This window comes from Ailuropoda melanoleuca, chromosome X, assembly GCF_002007445.2.
Source record: "Ailuropoda melanoleuca isolate Jingjing chromosome X, ASM200744v2, whole genome shotgun sequence".
Taxonomy (NCBI): domain Eukaryota; kingdom Metazoa; phylum Chordata; class Mammalia; order Carnivora; family Ursidae; genus Ailuropoda; species Ailuropoda melanoleuca.
The window spans coordinates 74,987,889-75,006,508 of record NC_048238.1 but is presented as its reverse complement, the minus strand read 5'-3'; the positions used below and the strand labels follow the sequence as shown (position 1 = coordinate 75,006,508).

At 40.9% G+C, this 18,620-nt stretch overlaps 1 protein-coding gene across 3 annotated transcripts in view; it reads left to right on the top strand.

Annotated features, from left to right (window-relative positions):
• The window catches only part of COL4A6 (collagen type IV alpha 6 chain), a 271,356-nt gene that overhangs the window by 112,956 nt on the left and 139,780 nt on the right, over window positions 1-18,620 (top strand). For all 3 annotated transcript variants that reach the window (XM_034650007.1, XM_034650008.1, XM_034650006.1), the window contains one exon: window positions 17,485-17,568. In XM_034650007.1, coding sequence (XP_034505898.1) covers window positions 17,485-17,568 — 84 coding nt within the window. The remainder of the gene's footprint in view (window positions 1-17,484; window positions 17,569-18,620) is intronic.

Here is an 18,620-nt window from a genome sequence, read left to right as displayed (position 1 = left end):
TCCTCTATCCTAGGATCTCGTTTCTCTCTGCACGGTGTCATCAATTCACAATTCTATGCCTCAGCCCAAAGCTCTCTTCCAAGCTCCAAGCCCACACATAGCTAACTGCTGAGACATGTCCCCCTAGCTATTGCCAGTACCTCCAACTCAGTGCGTCCAAAACGGAATTCATTCTACACACACACACACACACACACACACACACACTGGTCCTAGTCTATGCTTCCCCATCTCAGCAAATGGCACTACCATTCTCCCTGTTGCTCCCTGTTGACTCATTTCTCCTTCACCTTCCACATCTAATCATTGGCCTTCATCATTCATTCAGGTTTCTGAGTTCCTTTTCTAAAATGATGTTTTATAGAAAACTTCTGAATACAATAGTGTGATGAAACTCTTCCCATGTACCAATTGCTCAGCTTCAAATTTACCAGTTTATAGTAAATCATGTTTTGTCTGTCTCTACTTCTCCCCACCCTCAATTATTTTGAAACAAATCCTGGAAATCATTTCATCTACATTTCATTATGCATCTCTTCAAAGTAAGTTACAAAAACATCCAGAATCCCATCACCACACCAAAACCGAAATTTACAATGATCAAATATCCAGTCAGTGTTCAGATTTCCTCATTGTTTTATAAATGGCATTGCTTTCTTACATTTGAATAGCTAAATAAAGTCCCCACATTGCAATTGGTTAAGTCTCTTATATAACTTTAACCTCTAGTTTCCCCCTTATTCCTGCCTTTTTCTCCCTGCCATCTTTTCCTGAAAAAATGGCATCATTGATGCTCTAAGAGTTTCCCACAGTTTTGATTGTTGATTGCCATTCCCCTGGATTTACTATAATGTTATTGTAAAGTATTGGTAGTTTGCTCAAGAGACTTGATCGTATTCCAGTTCTCTTTCTCTAAGACTATTTCATCAGGCGGCTTTATTATTTCATCATGAGGCACAAAATGTCTGCAATGTCTGCTCGTTTCTCTTTCTGTGGTGTTAGCAGCCATTAATAGTCATCGCCTCAGTCCCTTACATCATAGGGGCTTGCAAATGTTGATTCTATGATTCTGTCTTTTCCTCTAGGAGAAATATCCCTTGGTTGATTTCTGTGGTTACCCGGAGTTCATTCAGGAATGGCGGGATAAATTCTTGACCCCACCACCACTCCCTTTTTTAAACCAGTTTTTAAAATAATTAGTTATTTCCCTAGCATCCTCCAAAGGTGACCAGCGAGGGTCTTCATCGGAGGGGGGATGAGGGAGGGAGAGTTACTATGACGAACTCACGGAGCTTTAATATTTTAAGCATCTCGTATTTTTCAGTTATCATTACCAATGATCAAATGACCACTTATTTGGCCATTGGCTGTTAAGTCCTTTTGAGTACCCCATTAATTTTTTGTAACAGCTATACTGAGGTATAATTGACATACAGTACACCATGCATATTTAAAGTGTACAGTTTGATAAATTTAGACATATGTATACAACCATGAAACCATCACCACAATCAAGATAATGAACATATGCATCACTCCCTAATGTTCCCTTATGCCCTTTTGTAACCCTTCCCCTCACATTTCTCCACCACTCCCCATCCCTGGGTAATAACAAATCCGATTTCTGTCATTATAGGTTAAATTTCATTTCTCAGAGTGCTATGTAAATGGAAATATAGAATATATATGTGCTTTTATACTGGCTTTTTGTCTTAGCACTATTATTTTGATACTCATTCATGATACTGCCTGTATTAATAGTCCCTTACAAGATATGTGATTTGCAAATATTTTCTTCCAGTCTTCGCTTGTCTTTACATTCTCTTAAAGATATCTTTGCAAAATTAGAAGTTTTTAATTTGGATGAAGTACAAATTCTCAATTTTTTCTTTTCTACATCAAGTTCTTGGTGTCGTATCTAAGAAATCTTTGCCTAATCTAAGGGCACAAAGATTTTTCTCCTGATTTTTCTACTGAAACTTATAAAGTTTTGGGCTTACATTTGGGTCTACAATCCATTTTCAGTTAACTTTTGTATATGGTGTGAAGTACAGATCAAAATTCATTCTCTCTCTCTTTCTTGCATATGGATGTCCAGTTGTTCCAGCATCGTTTGTTGAAGACTGTCCTTTCTCTGCTGAATTACCTTTGCAACTTTGTTGAAAATCAATTGACCATATTTTTATGGGTCTATTTCTGGCTCTCTATTCTGTTCTATTGATATATTTGTCTACCTTAACACCAATAGTACATTGTCATATTAGGTCTTTGAAGTCAAGTCCTATAAGTCTTAAAGCTTTGTTTTTCCATTTCAAAGTTGTTTGGACCACTCTAGGTCTGTTAAATTTCCACATGCATTTAAAAACTGCATTGATTGTATGATGATCAATGGGGGGAAGTTGGTTTCAACAATAGCTTTCCATTGTTTTAGGTTTTCTTTAATTTTCTCAGCAATTAAGTTTTCAGTGTATAGGCTTTGCACATGTTTTGTTAGATTTATCACTGAGTGTTTCATACATTTAATGCTATCATCATCATATTTTTAATTTCAATTTCCAATTGTTATTAATATGCATAGAAATACAATTTATTTTGTATATTGATGTTGTATCATCAAACATTGCTATACTTAACTTATTAGTTCTAGTAGCTTTTTTGTTGATGTCATATATTTTTTACATTGTCATCTGTGAATTAAGACAGTTTTACTTCTTCCTTTCAAATTTGGACATCTTTTCCCTACCATGCTTTATTAGACTGGCTAGAACCGGCAGTACAATGTTGAATAGAAGTGTAAATGTGGGTATCTTTGCCCTGCTCCCAATCTTAGTGGAGAAAGCATTTGGACTTTTACCATAAGATACAATGTTGCTTGTAGGATTTTTCAAAAATACACTTTAGCAGGTTGAAGAAGTTCCTTTTTTTTCTAGTTTGCTTTGAATTTTTATCAGGAATAAATGTTGAATTTTGTCAGATCATTTTTCTGCATCTATTGAAATAATCACATTTCTTTTTTCCTTTTTGGTCTGCTAATATGGTGAATTATACTGATTGATTTTTAAATGTTAAACCAACCTAACATTGCTGGGATAAATTGCACTTGGTCATAATGTACCATAATTTTTTATAGATCGTTGGATTCAATTTTCCTAAATTATTGTAAGAATTTTTGTGTCTGTACTCCTGAAAGATATTCTGTAATGGTAATGTTTGACTCATAAAACGAGTTAGAAAAACTCATGAAATGAGTTTCAATTTTCTGGAAGAGTTTGTGCAGGACTGGTATTATTAATTCCTTAAACATTTGGTAGAAATCACCAGGGAGACTCTGGCCTAGGAGTTTTCTTTGTGAGGAGACTTTAACTACAAATGAAATTTTATAAATCGACTAGTCAGATTATCTATTTCTTCAGTGAGCTTTGAAAGTCTGTACATTTCAAAGGAATTACCAAAAATGTAGTTGAGGCTTTGCCACAGATGAGCTTTCTGACATCAGTATTTCATTTCATTTTGCCTAGAAACAAAAAGAAAAGTAGATGAGGTTCAAAGCCATGAAACATGGACTCAGAGACAGGAACACTGGACCACTCCTTTGCTAATGGGCTTTGGCTAAGCCCAAAAAGTTTGAACTGGAGTTTGAACTTCACTTGTGACATATAGTGCTGTATTTTTTTTTAGCATGTTTCTTTTTAAAGTCTGTTCCCACCAACCAAGTAGACTACTTGACTAGTTTCTATTTTCTGCATATGAGAAGGGATTAGGTCGGTTTCTCCTAATTTTAGAAATGCAGGCATACGTGACAAGTTGGTTTGTCTTGTTCACCCTGCAAGCAAAATTAAAATTAACTTCTAAAAGGATTTACAGCTTAAAACTGCAGCCATAAAATTAGGTAAAAGTAACATGCTGTTCTTGGCAAATGAAGACAGAGATCCTGGTCTGCTATTTACTGGGTTTTGGGGGAGGGGGTTTCCCTCTCATTTTCCTTCTAGTCATGAGGGATGGATTTGTTACAAGCCATTCTTTTTTCCTGGTTCAGATCCTCCTCCCCATGTCATCTTTTCTCATCTCCGAGCAAGGCAAAACATCTTTAGCCTCATGTACATCAATGGGCCTTAGAGACATGAGCTAAATATCTAGCTACATATTATCTTTATGGAAACGGCCTGAATTTGTCTCTCATTCTGTTTCCTTCTCATAGTTGCTACTGCTGGTGAACTCCACATGGACTTACTGTCCACCTTAGCTGGGCGTTTTTTTTGTGTGTGTGTGTGTGTGTGTGCTTCATTTTTTATTATTTCACACAGTTTTTCATAGAAATATGAAAATCTTTTTTTAAAGATTTTATTTACTTATTTGACAGAGAGACAGCCAGCGAGAGAGGGAACACAAGCAGGGGGAGTGGGAGAAGAAGAAGCAGGCTCCCAGTGGAGGAGGGAGCCTGATGCGGGGCTTGATCCCAGGACCCTGGGATCACGCCCTGAGCCAATGGCAGACGCTTAACGACTGAGCCACCCAGGTGCCCCTAGAAATAGTATTTGATCTGAAAACACCTGCAGCAGTTGGAAACATTTTTCCAGCACTTAACATATTAGTGCCTGCTATTGTATCAACTGTTCACTCACAGATTTGGTCACACTTCTTAGTATTAGTATACACACACCAGTTTCGTTTATGCACTGGAAGCCTTGATTGGAATTAATAATGAACGGGCTGTTTCAGTATCATACTTAAAGGTTTCATGTTTGGGTATCATATCCTGTCAATTACTTGTTCTGCTATTACTTTAAAGATTTATTTATTTATTTATTTATTTATTTTATTTTTTTTTTATTTATTTTGCGAGAGAGAAAGAGAGCAAAAGAGTTAGCTGGGCATTTGTTAGACTCCCTTCCCCTAGTACAAAATACAGAAACAGCAGTGTCCTTGATCATTTTGACTCAATAGAAGATGAGTTGGTCTGTCAGAATATTTCCAACAAGATCCAGCCTCTGTCCTGGAAAGCCGAATCCTTCCTATTTCCGTAGGTTCAAATATTAGAGAGCTTATCAACTCTTCCATCCTAACTTAGGCTTCCAACTAGAAACCCTAAAGGATTTTGTTTTCAAATCCCTAGAATGATTTTCCTAAAGACATATTATAAATGAATGATCAGGCTCTGGACCAAGCCACTGAAACCCATGACACTATATACCTAAAGTCTAACAGCAAGAGTAGTCTCACCATGCATTGCACAGCTGAGGACACAGACTCAGCCTAATCACTCAAAATAATCTTGCATGTTATTATTAAAAAAACCATCATCACAATTTATCTGAAGTAGTCAAAAGGGAAAGCTATTAGAGTGGGCAATAAATACCATAATGCAACAAAAATAGTGCTATTTTTGGAAAAGAGAGAAGGTGACATTTAAGAAAGGATGTATGGATGGATCATACATGAATTATATCTCAATAAAACTGTTACAAGAAAGAAAAAGAAAGGATGTGAGTAGAATTTCCAGAGAAATAGATGGAATATGAGAAGCATTTCAAGAAAATGGACCCTCTGATAAATAGACCTCTAGGAGTAGAATATTCGAGGTGTGATAGGTGGGTCTGCGATGATAGGTTGAGCCTGATCTAGAAAGGCCCTTAAAGGTCATACTTGGATTTTGAACTTTGCAACATTTCAGGTAAGGAGTCATCAAAGGTTCTTGAGAGAAGACAGAATATAACATGGTGTCTAAGTTCTAGAAAGTATCTCTTTACCTTTTCCAATGATACTTTTCACTTTCCTCTTTTGATTATAGTTATCTCCTTCATTGGGTTTTAAGTTCCTCGAGTGCAATTAACGTTTTCTAAATGTTTGCCTTTTTCCATAGTGTCCAACATAGTGCCTTGATACACAGCAGATGTGCATTGAAAGTTGTCCTCAATATCAGTGAAGTGGATTTAGTGTAAGAAAGCCTCAGTTCTAGTCTTATCCCTTTCTGGCCATGCCCCCTTTATTTAATTATGTCTGTTATCCTTACTGCCATTAGAATATTTTTCCTCAAATATCAATCTGATCAAGTTATTCCCTACTTAAAATTATTCGATGACTTCTGGTTGCTCTGAGAGTAAGAACTGACCTCCCTAACATGGCCAATGAGACTCTGCATGAGCAGGCATTTCCCTGCCTGTACAACATCACCTCATGTCATGGTCCCCTCTACTTTCTTGTTCCAGTCACTCTGGCTTTCTTTAAGTCTCTCCTATGTGCCATGCTCTCTTTTACCACAGGGCATGTGCCTATATTATCTCCTCTGCCTGGAAAATTCTCTGCCTCACTCCTGTCCTTTGACTTAATTTATGCCACCTCATTCTTCAGACCTCAAACTATACTTCCTTAGATAAAACTTTGCTGATCCCACCATGGAAGCCAACTGCCCGTGTTAGATGCCCTTGTGTCCTTCTGATGGTGTCCTTTGTATCATATAGCACAATTGTAATTAAAAGTTATCATTTACTTCCCCAATGTCTGTCTCCTCAAAAGAATATACAGCAAAGAAGCAAGTCTATTTTATTGAACGGTATACTCCCAGGGTGTAATCCAGTGCCTGGCACAAAGTAGGCAGGTGTTCAATACGTCTTTGTTGAATGAAAGAATAATGTTTATGTCTTAATGACTTAAATACTGTAAAGTTTCCTAGCACCCTGGTTTTCTCTGTCACACTTTCCACAATTATTATTCTTTAAATATTTGTATAATTAATCTGTATTCCATATGAGAATGTAAGCTCCCTGATGGCAGGGACTATATTTATTTTTTAGACTGAGTTATAGTTTACACACAATGAAAAGTACAGATTATAAACGTATACTTTCAGGCACTTGGGTGGCTCAGTTTTTTAAACATGCGACTCTTGATTTTGGCTCAGGTCGTGATCTCAGGGTTGTGAGGTCGAGCCCCACATCAGGCTCCAGGCTCAGCAGGGAGTCTGTTTGTGATTTTCCTCCTCTCCCTCTGCCCCTCCCCCTTGCTTGTGTGTGTGTGTGTGTGCGCGCGCAAACACACACTCTCTCTCTCTTTCTAAAAATAAATAAATCTTTAAAAAATGCTTAAAAAACCTATACTTTCATGAGTTTTGATAAATGTGTACACTCATAAACATCACTCCAAACAAAATATAGAACATGTCTGCCATGCCAGAAACTACTCTTTTACCTCCAAGTCAACTTCACCCTCCCCCGCTACAGAGATAACCACTGTAATGATTTCTGTTATCTCGGACTCGCTTTGCCTATTCTAGAGTTTTGTATAAGTGGATTCATACTAAATGTGGTCTTAGGTGTCTGGCTTCTATAATGTCTGTGAGATTCATCCATGCAGTTGCGTGTATCAATAGTTTGTTCATTTTTTTATTCTTGAATAGTGTCCCATTGTACAAACATACTACAATTTGTTTATCCATTGACCTATTGGTGGAAATTTGAGCTCTTTCCACTTTGGGGTTATTATGAATAAAGCTCTACGAACATTCCCATACAAGTCATATACAATGTTTTTATCCTCATATTCCCACCACTTAGCACAATGCCTGTCACTCAATAAATATTTGTTGAACTAATGAATAAATCTAATCCTCACATTGTCAGTTATAACTCTACCTTTCCTTCCCGCTTTGGATGTTAGGATGCAAATGAAGAGAGTTACCCAATTACAGAAACTCAAATACCCTCTTAATTTTCCAAAAAGTAAGTTGCAGAGTTTGTACTTTAAATATTATTACTTGCAATTCCCTTAACACACCTCACAACCAAACTTGTCACACAAGTGTGTGATGTCATGTGCCACTGATAGGATTTCCAGATTAAAAAATAGGACATAGAGTTAAATTTAAACTTCAGATAAACAACAAATGGGTTTTTCATATAAGTATGTCCCAAATATTGCATGGAACATATTTATGCTAATTTGGGGCACACTTATAAAAAGTGTTTCCTTGTTTTTCTGAAATTCAAATTTAACTCAGCTGCCTGCATTTTTTGTTTGCTAAATCTGGTCACCCTCTATGTGAACTGTGGGACCTGACATCCTTAGGCCCTTTCCAGCCTTAAAGCTTAAAGATTCCTCACCTGCTCTCAGTGACTGGCCCTAGGAAATGCTATTTTTTCATAGCTGCTCAGTAAGTACTGGCAAGGGAGAGGGAGGCATCTACCTTAAGAACTTTATGGGTAACATTTAGCTTGTGTGTTAAGCATTTATTTGGCAAATTCATTTTCAGGTCTCACCGAACAGCAGATCCCCACAGGCCCTGGTTCATTCTGGCTGGCTAGGGCTTTTCCAAGTGAAATCCAGCATGGCTGTTCTTCTCCCCACCCTCTGTCCCCATCAGTTGTGTTTGTGGATGTGTGTGAACACAGACAGATGTCAGAGGGAAATGCCTTCCTGAACTACTGAGTAATGTCTGGTATCACCGTCATCCTTAAAATAAAGTGTGGGTGACAAGTTCCACCTGGTAAGGAGCCAGCTCCCACAGATCACTTCCTTCTTTCTCCAGAGCCTTTCATTCATAAACTCAGAGGGAGCTGTTCTTAAAAAGCAAATGCACATTAAACATGGGACAAGACTCAGCTTGGTTTAATGTGCATATGTGTGTAACTTTGAACGAACAGGTTCTGTTTTAAAATTGCTCAAAGTAAAGCCAGACTCTCTGTATTATTAGCCTGAAGTTCAGAAACCTAGACAGATGCTAAGGGGGCGTGGCTTGGTGAAAGAGGGCCAGCCATTATCATGAATGTGGTCCAGGAATAGATCAGATCTAGCCAAAGAGGCCTCTCTGGGTTTCTGGGCCCTGAGACCACCTGCAACTGATAAAATGTCACCTCAGCATCTTGTATCACTTTTCCCCTTTAGAAAGTTAGCTGTGTAACGAAAAGAGAAGCCCTGACTTTGAGTTTTCGCCTCATAACTTAACTAGCAAGTGACACCAGCTCTTTGAGATTCAGGTGTGTGTGTGTGTGTGTGTGTGTGTGTGTGTGTGTGTGTGTTTTATCTGAAAAATGGACATATAAGTATAGAAATGGTACAAGTAATATTGTAAGGTAAATAAACCAATGTTGATTAGAAAAATGCAAAAGAAGAAAAAGGGCACCTCTCTCTTGACCCTTATCTTTCTTTTCCTGACTCTTCAATTTCAGGCTAATTTCTGGAACTAGTGGCAGTGGGTCTGATGAAAACAAAAAAAAAAAAAAACAAAAAAACAAACAAGAGACAGAGAGTGAAGATACCGGAGTTCTTATCCCAACTCTGACACTGAACTTCCAATGCGGAGGAAGTCAGTAACAGCTGAGTGTCCATTTCCTCATCTTGAAAATGCAAATCAGTCATTGAGTGGGCACCTGTGAGGTGGGACAAGCACAGTACTAGGTACTGTAACTACAAATAATACCAGCTAACCTATGTTGAGCCTATTAGACGTGCCAGGCATTTTGCTAGGGACATTATCTCTAACCTCATGAAAACCTACAAAGTAAAAGTTTATCCCTATTTTATAGTTCACGACATCGAGGCTTAGAGGGTTGGTTTTAAATCAATTTGCCTTATGGTGAATAAACCAAATTCTTCAATCTCAGAGGAACTTACTGTCTAGGAGAGTAGTTGAAGATATAGAGAAATCATTGTAATATTGTGTTTGGGTGTATGTACATCTGAAGTAGGAAATCAGATGAGAATTGGTGTGAAAGGTGTTTTGAAGAAATCTCAAGTATCAAAATGGAATAGTTCTGTTACATTGTATGAAACCAGGATTGAGCCACCATTTCAACCATTTACTGAGCTACTTCAGGAAGAATTTATTCTATTCCATTCTACCTCATTTTGCACTCTGTAGAGTAGTAACAGACGCCAGCCTCTCTATGGCATCATCTCTTCTTTCTTCCAAGATCCAGTCACAACTCAAAAACCCATACATTTCTTCAACTTCACCAGAATCCATCATGCATCAATTTTACTACCTTTTTCACTGCCTCTTACCCACTGCCTGCCTGTGCACACTTCTCTCCTTAGGAAGCCTAGATTCCATGGTCCACCATTATAATTCCTTTTTTTTCCCCCATACACCTTTGAATCCATTACTTTTCTTGTCCTTTATCACTCTCACCTAACAGAACCCAACTTTGATTAAATCCAGTTCTTCTGCTAATCTGCATCTGTACCCACATGGCTGAACAAAGCTAAAGAAAATTTCACAGTGTTGATAACTGGTGTTCCTTTAAGTTCATGACCACTAACCTCAAGTGGGCCCTTAGAGCTGCCTTGCAGTCCTACCATGTTTCCCTGGTTCTCCTTCCTGAAATTGCTGTGGTCCAGATGACCACATTGCTAAATCCGCTGGTATGTTCTCATCCCACATTTTACTTGACTTATCAACAATTTAGCCTAGTTTGTCGCTCTTTCCCTGCATTTCCTCCCTTGGTAGTATCATCTAGTCTTGTGGCTTTATATACATACCAATGGTGGCAGAGATGGTGCTCACCAGATAATCCCTGTTCTCTCCTACTTTCCATGCTCTTAGGTCATCCACTGTGTCTAGTTCTTGCAAAGGGCAATATGAGCACAGTAGCAGGGATATTCAGAGAAAGTATTAGCATTTGAGGGAGTGGAGTTGCTACATGGAAGCAGCTTGAAAATCCAAGTCACCTTTGGGGGAAAAAAGCCACTAAGGAGACCTGCCTCTCCCTCATTGGATCGTGACATGAACAAAAAATAAACCTTAGTTGTTCTAAACCACTGAGATTTGGGGTTTGTTACTACAGCATAGTCGAGCCTGTACTGACTAAGGCACTATGCATACACGTCCAAGCTATCCATTCTCCCTGGGACTCCAGATTCCATAGCTAGATGGACTATGGAATCTACCAGCTATCCAATTTCTCTACTTAGATGTCTACTAGACATCTCAAAACCAGAATTCCCAAATGTGTTTTTTAAAGATTTTATTTATTTGAGAGAGAGAGAGAGAGCGAGAGCGCACAAGTGGGGGGTGGGGGGAGGAACAGAGGGAAAGGGAGAAGCAGACTCCTCACTGAGCACGGAGCTCAATGTGGGACTCGATCTCAGGACTGAAATCATGACCTGAGCCAAAGGCAGATGTTTCACTGATGGAGCCACCCAGATGCCCTCAAAACCATAATTCTTGACCTTCCCCCTCAAAGCCACTCCTCCAACAAGAGATGTCACTCCTGGACTCAAAACCATTTTTTAAAGTTTTAGTTTATATTCCAGTTAGCAAACATACAGTGTAATATGAGTTTCGGGTATACAATATAGTGATTCAACACTTCCATACAACATTCGCTGCTCGTCACCACAAGTGCCCTCCTTAATCCCCATCACTTATTTCCCCATCCCCCCACCCACCTCCCCTCTGGTAACCATCAGTTTGTTCTCTAGAGTTAAGAGTCTGTTTCTAGATTTGTCTCTCTGCCTTTTCTCCCCCTTTTGCTCATTTGTTTCCAAAGGCAAAGTTCTTACAGTGGTCTCTGAAATCTTTCACGATCTGTCTCCTACTACATCTCTGACCTCATCATCATTTCTATTCCCTTTACTCCATCCCAGCACTCTGGCCTCCTTGCTGCTCAGCCAAAATATCAAGCATCTTCTCTCATTTACCACCTTTGCTCTCACTCTTCCCTTTGCCTGGAATGATCTTACCCCCAGATTAACTACTTAACTCACTCCCCTGTTTTCTCTAGCAGGGGTCCTCAAACTTTTCTGTGCAGCAGAATTACCCAAAATGCTTGTTAAAACACAGATTTCTGGGGGGCACCTGGGTGGCTCAGCCATTGGGCGTCTGCCTTTGGCTCAGGTCATGATCCCAGGGTGCCGGGATCAAGCCCCGCATCGGGCTCCCTGCTCAGTGGGAAGCCTGCTTATCCCTCTCACACTCTCCTTGCTTGTGTTCCCTCTCTTGCTGTCTCTCTCTGTCAAATAAATAAGTAAAATCTTAAAAAAAATAAATTAAAAAAATTAAAAAAACACAGATTGCTAGGCCCCACTCTGAAGTTTATGATTGATTAGGTCTAGGAGGGGGCAATAATTTCAATTTCTAACAGGTTTCCAGAGCTAATGACACTGGCCCAAGGACCATGCTTAAAGAAACACTATTCTCTGCTCAGAAGTTACCATATGAGGGGCGCCTGGGTGGCTTAGTCGTTAAGCGTCTGCCTTCGGCTCAGGGCGTGCTCCCAGGGTCCTGGGATCAAACCCTGAATCGGGCTCCCTGCTCCACTGGGGGAGCCTGCTTCTTCCTCTCCCACTCCTCCTGTTTGTGTTCCCTCTCTCGATGGCTGTCTCTCTCTCTCTGTCAAATAAATAAATAAAATCTTAAAAAAAAAAAGAAGTTACTGTATGAGGGCACATGGGAGGCTCAGTCAGTTAAGTGTCGGCCTTTGGCTCAGGTCCTGGGATCGAGTCCCACTTCTCCCTCTCCCTCTGCCTGCCGCTCCCCCTGCTGTGCTCTCTCTCTCAAATAAATAAATAAAATCTTCTTAAAAAATAAAACATAATAATAAAAGAATAACTCACTTTTGCCAACCATTCATTCACTCTAGCTAAGCTGCTTTTTCATTCTTATATCCATTATTACATCTTTTGCTTCCTGGGTTACCTTGTGTGTCATTGTCATCCCTGCCACCACTCCTGACAGAAAACACTGGAGATGCCTGGAAAAACTGAGTGGCTTCTGGAAGGGACACTGTGATGTAAATCTGTATTTTGGGAAACCAAAGGGAGAAGAAGAATCCTAAGTGGAGCGGTCTAACACTTGGAACTCCGTTGTCCTGAGAGCAATTATTTCATAGCCCTTTACTGAGCTCCTGCTTGTGCAAGGGCTACAGAGAAGAAAATACAGTTCTCTTTCTGGTCTGATGGCAGAACCAAATGGAACAAGTCAAATATGGCAAATCACCATTAGCAAAGAGCAGGGAGTAAGAACTTTGGCCCAAAATCACTGAGAGGGAAAATTGGTGCTGGGGGGCAGGGGGGGACCAGGTCTTCACCAAGACATTGGTGTTTGAGCTGGGTTTTTTTTTTTAAAGATTTTATTTATTTATGTGACAGAGAGACAGCCAGTGAGAGAGGGAACACAGCAGGGGAGAGGGAGAGGAAGAAGCAGGCTCCCAGCAGAGGAGCCCAATGTGGGACTCGATACCGGAATGCCAGGATCACGCCCTGAGCCGAAGGCAGACGCCCAACGACTGCGCTACCCAGGCGCCCCTGAGCTGGGTTTTGAAAAATGTGTAGACGTTTGGTTTGTGATAAATGGGAAAATGGAGTAGGGAAGGCATTTTGGACAGGGGAACCAGCATCAGCAAATGGATAGATGTGATAGGTGATAGGTAGATACTGGTGCTATTAAAAATATTACACAACCTGAGGGCTTCAGAGGGGAGGGGGGTGGGGGAATGGGATAGGCTGATGATGGGTAGTAAGGAGGGCACGTATTGCATGGTGTGCTGGGTGTTATACGCAACTAATAAATCAACGAACTTTACATCAAAAACCAGGGATTTACTGTATGGTGACTAACATAATATAATAAAAAACATTAAAATAAAAAAATATTACACAATCAATTATATGCAGACATCAACAAATCCAAATGGATGTCCTAACCAGCTGTAGACAAACTGGCATGGATATACTGTTGTGTACCACTTGACCCTCAGCTCCAGAGAGAGGCCGGGTGTTACAGGAATGCCGAAGAGTGTGGCATACTAACATCAGTGTAATAATAATAGCTGACACAGAGCGCTTACCATGAGCCAGGCAGCATGCTTCGCGTGCTTTATCTTATTGAATCCTCCAACCAACCCCTAGACAGTAGGTATTGTTGCCATTTCCATCTGACTTTTTAAGTCCCTTGTCTCAGATCAATCCCGACTAGGCTGGGATTTAAGCCTGTACAGAGCCCTGACTCCAGGGCTCATTCGCTTATCTAAGGTACACAGCCTCAGCTAATGGCTAGAACGTAGGTTGCCCTCTAACACTGTGGGAATATACAAAGAGGTAAAATAGGTTGACCTTTCCTCTATCAACATTATTGTTTGGTTGAGGAAACAAGACTGTCAACCATGCAACCTCAGAAACATTGCGAGGACTGTCCCACAGTGACCTGTGACACTTGCCTGGTGAGTGGGACTGCTGTGTTATTTTGCTGAGCTGGAGTGCTTATGGAAGAAATGGGACTTGAACTTGGCCTTGAGAGGTGTGGAAGAGTGGGAAGAATATGGGACTAGGATCCGAAGTGTGAGGGTTCCCTTGCTAACTGTGTGACCTGGACCAAAGTTCTTTCCTTCAGGGTTCTTACCTGGAAAATGAGTGATGTGGATTAGACTACTAGTTCTTACCAGAAGCACCCTACCCCCAGGAGGTATTTTGGAAATTGTGAGGGCAGTTTTGGTTGTGAAAATGATTGGGGGGCGGCTCTTAGGGGGGACCCAGGAATGATAGGTGTTCTGCACACTATGAAGAATTGTCTTGTATCTTGCCCTACCTTTAGAAGACCTCTGGACATTCATGGAAGTGAAAAGTCTGTTTGTAATTATCTGAGCCTAGAACATAACCCCATTTTACAGATCGTGATGAATTTTTTCATGGTTTTATTTTTACTGATTAAAAGTACACAATAAACAAAGGAAACAGGGAACCTTTTTTTTCCCAGAACCTTACCAGGTGTGATTACCATGGTAATAGAGACTGCACTCATGGTACTTGACTCACCAATACCACATCCCAGGGTCACTCTGCTTCAGCAGGTTGTCCCTTGCATAGCGATCCAGCACTGAGCTGCTAGCCTCTGACAACCTCACCGTGTCTTCTGACGTAGCAATGCATGAGCATTTACGGATTGGAATACCTATTGTTTCGTTATAAATGACTTTCGTTTTTGCTTTGCAACAGTTATGGCACAATATGTGCTTCTTAAAATACTGTTTACATCTTTATTGTCACTGATTCCGATGAATTTCTTTTCAGGATAGCAAGAAAGAACAATTAATACTTAGAGTAAAAAAAAAAAAAATAGGGCGCCGGTCTGACAGAATGAAGAACCACTGTGTTGGATGATCTCTCAGGGCCTTTCCAGTTTGAATTTTCTGTGGATATAGGGAGGGGCTTGGGTTTGGAGAGGAAGCAGAGAGCATTCCAGGACGGGAATGACACCAGCGATGTGGCCCCGTGAAGCAGGGGTTGGAGGATCCCCAGACAAGCCGGGAGAGGGAAGAAACTTCCTCAGAGCCTGGTCTTGTCCTGTTCCCTGGAAGCCACTCCTTTCATCCCCTCCCCGCCCTCACTGTAATTGAAGACTCCTGGGGGAACTGCCAGGGCCAGAATTACAGGAAATTGCCTTGTGGCCAGTGGGGCTTCTCTGGTTACTTCCCTCAGTGACCGAGGGCAGTGATGGCTTCCTGTCTGTTAGCTGGGTATCTTTGCCTCCTTGTTCTGCCAAGTTCCCAAGAAACCTTAGCTTCTGTTCCTTCCATGTTTGCTCAGCTCCAGTGAACGGGATTTTATCCCTGTCTTATCCAGCTCCTGTGCTCCACACGAGTGATCTGGGAACGTTGGGTCCATGACAGACAGACTTTATGGGACACCCAAAAGGCATTGTTTGGTAGTAGGCCATAGCTCCAAATGGATCCCACTCCAGCTCTTGCAATGCCAGTTGAGTCCTCTCCCTCAAAGGGGGTGGCTTGTATCATTTAGTAACATAATTGTTTTTCTCCTTACCATTATATATGCTTGCTGAAGACAGCTTGGAAAATACAGAAATATATGTAGAAGCAAATACAAATTATCCATTACCCCATGAATTATAGTATGTGGCAGGAGATGAAGGTGACAGCGTAGGTGAAGGTTACATTCGGTGCTGGTCTGTCTCTCTGTTCTTTATGCTATGCCAGCCCCCCCTTCTTCCTCCCCCAGCGCCTCTTGATCTCACCCTTATGAATACTTGCCTGTCCTGTATACCATGAAATGGAAGGCAAACTGGAAAGTGTACAATAACACTTACCATGTCAAAGGCATATAAGAGAGATAAAATATCTCATATCAAGAAGGTGTTTGGCATCTAAAATAGCAATATTGTGTCAGAGCTCTGCCACCACTACCTTATTACTGAGGTGTTGTAGTGATAAAGTGTTGTGGGAATGTCTAAAGAGATAAGAGACCATCTGAGAAATTCACAGTGCTCCCTGGGAATTAGGAAAAGACTCACAGTACAAAGAGGCAAGAATGATTAAGTACAAGGCAGGGCTCATAAATATGCCTTTCTCTTCTGGAAAAAAAAAAAAAGAACAGCCAACATTAAACAAAAAAGTTGGATGATACTAAATCCATCCCAGAGATAAAGTTCTTGTTACAGATAATGGTTAGAATTTATGTTTTGCTTTTTTTTTCCCCCAGGGTGGATAGGGTCAGAATGGCAGTTTCCTTATTTTTGAGCCCCTGCATTGAGGCTCTGGTAGATAGAGGAATTAGAAAACTCTAAAGTATAAGGGTTAAGGTCAGGGCTTTGGAGTTAGTCAGACCTGGGGTCAAATCCCAGCTTCATTCAGAGGGTCATCCAAACTTTCTCTGTACCATCTTCTCTTTTCAACATTGGGGATATAACGTTGGACAATATAGATAAGATCACTACTTACGTGGAGTTTACATTCCAGTAGGGGGGAGAGAGAATGTTTAATGTTGAAAGGAGAGCACAGTGATATGACTGGAAGTAACTGGGGGCTGCCTTAGGTTGAGTAGTCAGGAAAGGTCTCTCTGAGAGCAGACAGTTGCACTAAGACCTGGATGATGAAAAGAGGCCAGCAAAAAAAAAAAAAAAATCTAGGGGAAGAGCATTCCAGGCAGAAGTAACAGCAAGGGCAAAGGCCCTGGGGCAGGAACAGGCTTAAGTTTTCATAGAACTAATACCAGTGTGACTGAAGCAGAGTGAGCCAGGGAGAGAGTAAAGAGATGAGGTTAGAGAGGGTCAGTACATGTCGGGTCACGCAGGGCCTTTGTAGAAATTCAGCCAGTAATCATCCTCATCATCATCATCATCAAGCCGATAAGAGAAAAGGAAGTTGAACAGTTGAGGGTATACTGTACGGTACCAAGTGAGGTATTTGGGTCGGACGAACTGGGGCACAGGGGTGTTACTGTAAGGTTTGAATGAGGTGTTGAAAGTGAGCTTGAGGAGGACAATTCTGAGAACAGAGTACAGGATGGCCATTTGCATCTATCATCACGTTTCTAGCACTCGAATTTCTCTCAAGTTCTCTGCTACAGCTACTGCTTTCTCTGTGAACACCAAACACCCAAGCCCAGTGTGACTCATGACACGGTCAAATGAGATGAATAAGCCACTCTGCATTTACTTGGTTAGGAGGAGTGTGGCTAAGGGTTAGGTTCCCTGGGGCTACATTGCTTATTGGCTCACATGGTTTATTAACTGTGTCCCCCCCCCTTTTTTTTTAACAGGGCGAGAAGAAGTCCTATGGAAAGCCATGTGGAGGCCAAGACTGCAGGGGAGGCTGTAAATGCTTTCCTGAGAAAGGAGCGAGAGTAAGTTGCTTCTTCCATTGCTGAAAGGCACACAAAGGAGTTGTGATCTGACGTGTGTGTGTGTGTGTGTGTGTGTGTTTTCTTTAGAATTAAAATGCTTAGAATTTACTCTTGTGACTTCGTGGAATAAGCAAAGTGATGAGGACCAGCTGGAAGGAGCTTTGCGAACCACATGAAGGTAGAACTAGATTGGTCAAGGTCTCTGAGGGAGCAGGAAGAGGTTTCCTTCGTTGACTTAATGCCAGCGTTTCCTCAAGGTTTCATCTGGAGTATTTCCAAAAGCCAATTAGGTTGTGAAGAACCAGATTATGCTTGTAGATAGACGTACATTTTCATAGCTCATTTTTAGCCACTTGGTTCTGCCCTCTGGGGAATAAGCAGTCCAATTGTTATTTATAGACCAGGGACGTGACTGGTCAAAAATCAAGAGTTTCCTTGGGAGGCCCGGATGGCTGTTTTTTGGGCCTCTGCCTTCGGCTCAGGTCATGATCCCAGGGTCCTGGGATTGAGTCCCACGTCAGGCTCCTTGCTCAGTGGGAAGCTGGCTTCCCCCTCTACCTGCCGTTCCCTCTGCTTGTGCTCTCCCTCTGTCAAATAAATAAATAAAAATCTTAAAAAAGAAAGAGTTTCCAGGGTAGCCTTAAAGTCCAAAAATGTGAGTGACTGCACCGTAAAGAATGATTTATAGATATTATATTAAAACCTAGGATTTGTTTAAAAACATTATGGGATATATTCAGTGTCTTGGTCCTTCTTGGCGAATCGCAGTGAGCACAGTGCCCTGGCAGAGCATTTCCACCAACCCTTGTATATGCATATGGGAATCATTGCCCCAGATGATTTGTACCCCTCACTCTCACAGTATAAACCGACATCTTTAGTGGAACACAGGAAAAAAAAATTATGCGAGGGGGTTCCATTTTTACAAAATAAAATATAATCTATGTTCCTTGGATTTATGGCCATCCTGTAGAATTCAGATCTTCTGACTTGCAGCATTGTGCCTGCACTCTGATCACATTCAAACAAGCCTAAGAGCTTACACTGTCAAA